We start from the raw sequence: 4625 nt of genomic DNA, 5'->3' as shown, positions 1-4625 counted from the left end.
GCCAACCAGATTCATTTAATTCTGAACGAATAGACCCGCAAATATACACCGGTATTAGAAATTCCAGGCAATGTATCATAGTAGAAAAAATGCTAGTGGGTTAACCTCCTCCACTCGTTTATCAGGAGCAACCAAGCCCGGGCGTACAACGTCCGCGCTCCGGAGGGCAACGGCAGAACAGCGCAAGTTTCTGCAACGCTCGCTTGTGAAACCATCAACCTCCTGTTTAATAAACTCAGGACATGTTTGGTTCATAGGATTTGTAAAAGAGTTATATAGTATTTGAATTTTATGAGAAATTTTACTATACAAGTTGTTTGATTTATTATAACACATCCTATAAGAATTTTATGGTGTAAAATCTTTAAAAAAAAACTATTAGGACATACCTCATGAAAAAATTTCTTTGCAACAATCAAAGACATTTGATCTTTCCATAGAATTCAAATGTGCATGACATCCCAACCTTTTGCTTTTCATATTTCTATGTTTTTCTTATGCTATGAATCAAAGGAGCCCTTATTTGTTCCCTAGAAATTTAGAACGGAGGAATAGCAAAAGTGCAGGATTAAAATGTTTCGGCTAGTTAAATCCTATATGATTTGAAACTTATATGAAATTTATTTAAGTGGCATTTGAATCATAGAAAAAACCAAAGAATTATAACATGAGGTTGAGTGGATAAAAAAAATCTACTAACATAGTGCATTGCAATCGTATAGAAAAAGTCCGTATGCATTTCTAAGGGTTCTAATTCTATGAATCAAACGGTGCCCATAAAAACGACTTTTAAGGATGAAAATCCTGCAGAATTCATGCGGCATTACTTTGAATCAAATGAGCTCTCAAATTATTTGTGTGGATAATTTGTTGGATGAAATCCTATAGATTTTTTTTCTTATTTTGTAGGACTGATTGTCATAGAATTATTTCATAAGCAATCATTTGAATTAGATTTTATAGAAAATGTAACAACATATCTTTTTTAAATAACTTTTGTGTTTTCCGTGTCAAAATCAAACAAATTTTATTTCATGTAAATTACTCCTATGGAGTTATAGTGGACATTTCATATAATTTTATTTGCACGAAGGCTGGCTCCGGTAAGGGAGCGGTGACAGCGGCGCGTCGGCGGCTCGTTCCAGCAGTAGTAGGGGTTGTTAGTTGGTCCTAAAATCTCGATTTAATTTTTGTTATGTTTGGAATGCTTTGTACTTCTTGTGAACTTACGAAATAGATTTGGATCTTTCTTTAAAAATAATTATTCAAACGTGTTCTATCCAAAGTACTACTAGTAGTAGTATACTAGTTCTATATGGATCCTGGATACTTTTATTTTGGAAAATCAAATAGTTTCAGGGTTTATTTTGGGATGTCTCCGAGTGGATCTCCTATATAACAACAGGTCCCCGCCGTGCTTCTCGACGCCGTTCAGTCTTCCTCGCTCTTGACCCCGTCGATCTCTAGTCCCCTCCTTCCGTCGTCGTCTTCGCTCGCAAGGAGCATCAGCATCAGCCAATGGCGGCCGAGACGTACGTCACGTATGTCGCCTTCGAGGGGCACGACATCAAGACCACCGTCACGTCCTCCGGCACAGCCGTCGAGCGCTGGCTCCAGGAGATCCGCTGCATGTACCGCTGGGTCTACCACAAGCTCATCGTCGGGCTGGACGTGGAGTGGCGCCCCAGCTACAGCCGCGTGCAGAACCCGGCGGCGCTCCTGCAGCTCTGCGTCGGCCGCCGCTGCCTCATCTTCCAGCTCCTCCACGCCGACTACATCCCCGACGCCCTGGCTGAGTTCCTGGCCGACCGCAGCTTCCGTTTCGTCGGCGTAGCCGTGCAGGGGGACGCCAACCTCCTCAGCAAAGACCACCACCTCCAGGTGGCCAACACCATTGACCTGCGCGGCCTCGCGGCGGACAGGATGCAAATGCCCCGGCTCCGTCAAGCCGGGCTCAAGGGCATCGCAAGCGCCGTCATGGGGGTCAACATCGAGAAGCCACGCAACGTGACTATGGGGCCGTGGGACGCCTACGAGCTATCGGAAGAGCAGATCGAGTACGCCTGCATCGACGCCTTCGTCTCCTTCGAGGTCGGCCGGAAGCTGCTCACCGGCGACTACTCTCATGTACACTGCCTTGCCGCTGTCGAGGACTACACTTCTGACGAGGACTACACCTCTGACGAGGACTGAGGTAATGGACGCACTGCGTGGTTCCTGCAAACTCTACCTTCTACCTTAAGTGCTAGTGCGTTCGTGGTCTCGTAGCATTAAGCAGTACTATGGTTTACGAGTTTATGGATCTGTAATGGATCAACGGAAGCAGACAGACATTAGTGTTGATCAGAACTTCCTTGTCTTTCTTTTGCTCGTGCTCAACTATTGATCTGTAATGAAAAAACGGAAGCAGACATACATTAATAATGATTAGGACTCCTTTTACTGAACATTTGGGCTGGACCAGTTAATTTTGTTCATGTGATGCATATCGGCACTTCTTTCAATTAAGATAGGATGTTTCAAATTTACTATTTGCTCTCAAGGTTTGGCAATTGTTTCTTCACCGAATCTCATTCACCAAATTCTCATTTGAATAACAAGTTATCAAATCTCACTTACCAAATTTGCTACGCACCCTAATCCGTTCACCAAATCAATTTATTTTCTGAACATAAATATAAGATTACAAACCTCACTAAGGAGCAAGGGAAAGCAGAGCTGAGCTGCATAGAACAAGTTCTAGATGGCCATGATTTGCATAGAAGATACGAAGAATATAATTGGAGTCAAACAGGTTGTTTGTTCGGTGACGTACTGGGCTCAAACTTGCTGCAATTGCAATCTGGTTTCCTTTATGCTCCATACCAGTTGATGCTCTCTGGGTGACTCTTCCACCTTTTTATTCTTTCTATCTGGTGGATGCACTTGGGGTTTATGAGGAACGAGCTGTAGATGTTGAATAGTTTTCACCGAGATCATGCTCAAAGGGTTCCCACCGTTAAATCTGATGATCAAGAATGGAGGTTTTGTTGTCCACCTCCGGTGACACAGTGGGAACAACATGGGGATGGTATCTTTAATAGTAATCCCATCCATGAAAATTAATTCACTGCAACGATAGTATGTTGGAGAAATGTGCTCACCACGATCTATTGGTCTGCCCTTGATTGATAATTATTGTGTGTAAACATAACTATAATGCAATACTGTGGCAGTGATACTAATTTGGCTCCACAAGTTCACACCACTGAAATGATCCAAGGCCTGACGTTCGAAGCTTTGTGCAGCACAATCAATAGACCAATAAACCAGAATGAATGATCTCCACTCTAATATGATGGTATGAAAAGTTGGCATACCCACAAATGGAGACCATATTTATATTTGGGGCGTCTCTATATTATTAATCTCTCTCTAGTACAACAAATTTTGACACAGATAATAGTTCATACAATATAATTCTTAGTTGGGTGATGTCATCAAATATCAGTTGCAATTGCAATCCACGTTAAAATGCATAACTGCACGAATCAAAGCAATCCACTGGTCTAGCGAATTTTTCACTTGCAATCTAATATGTGAATGAACAAATCTCAGCCACAACTCATGTTGTAACTCATGACTAATACGACTCATGATGTAATCTTATAATCTACAAGATTACAAAGAACTAGTAATGTTAATATAATTAATAGGAACAAAATAAAATGGTAGTCTCCCCAAGAAAATGGAATCGTCCTAGAAAATGAAATAGCTTAACCAGGGTGTGTGCCAAATCTTTGGCGTTAATCTCTCCCTTCAAGCTTCAGTAGTAATGGCGTTGAGACACTCGTGTTGTTAAGAGCATCTTCACCCGCACGCCCCTATAGTGCCTCTACAGCCGCATTAGAGTTGGTGTGTAGTCCGCCAGTACTAATGAATGTACTGAGTCTGAATTGCCGGGTGTTGGGCTAATCTGAAGCAGTTCAAGAAGTAAGCAGTTGGTTTTTCTTTTAGGTTGGTCATAGTGGGTAGTATCATATAGTAGTATTATGTATATGATATTTTTGTATGATATTAGATCCATAATGCATAGTATCATAAACTAGTATCATAGTTTTGCTATATTAATTGATTTGTAGAATCTCAATACAAATTTGTGTATAAGATTTATTTGATACTAACTTTTCTCGTAATGTGCGCTATGATACAGTATCTACCTATGATACTCTAATATCCTCTCTCATCCATAATTACCTGCCACATCATCATTTTTGGTGGGGCTAGGATGCATGATACTAGCTATGATACTAACACTATGGCTAGCCTTAGAGACCAAGATGCCTAAGACTAGCCATATTGCTAGTATCATAGCTATTATCATGTATATTGGTTCCACAAAAATAATGATGTGGCAGCTAATTAAGGAGGAGAGAGGAGATTAGAGTAACATAGGTGGATAATGTATCATAGCGCATATCACAAGAAAAGTTAATGCCAAATAAATCTTGTACACAAATTTGCATTGAGATTCTGAAAAGCAATAAATATAGCATGGTTATGATACTCCCTCTCTCACAGTTTATTATACGTGCGCATATCGCTAGATCGCAAATTTTATCAAATTAGCATTAGTTATATGTTAT

The 4625-nt window shown here is 40.8% G+C and overlaps 1 protein-coding gene across 1 annotated transcript; it reads left to right on the top strand.

The window, feature by feature from the left end:
- Positions 1-1449: 1449 nt before the first annotated feature.
- LOC127314823 (3'-5' exonuclease-like) lies at positions 1450-2447 on the top strand. Its single transcript, XM_051345350.2, has one exon. It carries the CDS (start codon positions 1519-1521, stop codon positions 2191-2193), a length of 675 nt encoding a protein of 224 aa, XP_051201310.1. The 5' UTR covers positions 1450-1518; the 3' UTR covers positions 2194-2447.
- Positions 2448-4625: the final 2178 nt, after the last annotated feature.

This window comes from Lolium perenne, chromosome 7, assembly GCF_019359855.2.
Source record: "Lolium perenne isolate Kyuss_39 chromosome 7, Kyuss_2.0, whole genome shotgun sequence".
Lineage (NCBI taxonomy): Eukaryota > Viridiplantae > Streptophyta > Magnoliopsida > Poales > Poaceae > Lolium > Lolium perenne.
This window is presented reverse-complemented; position numbering and strand designations above follow the sequence as displayed.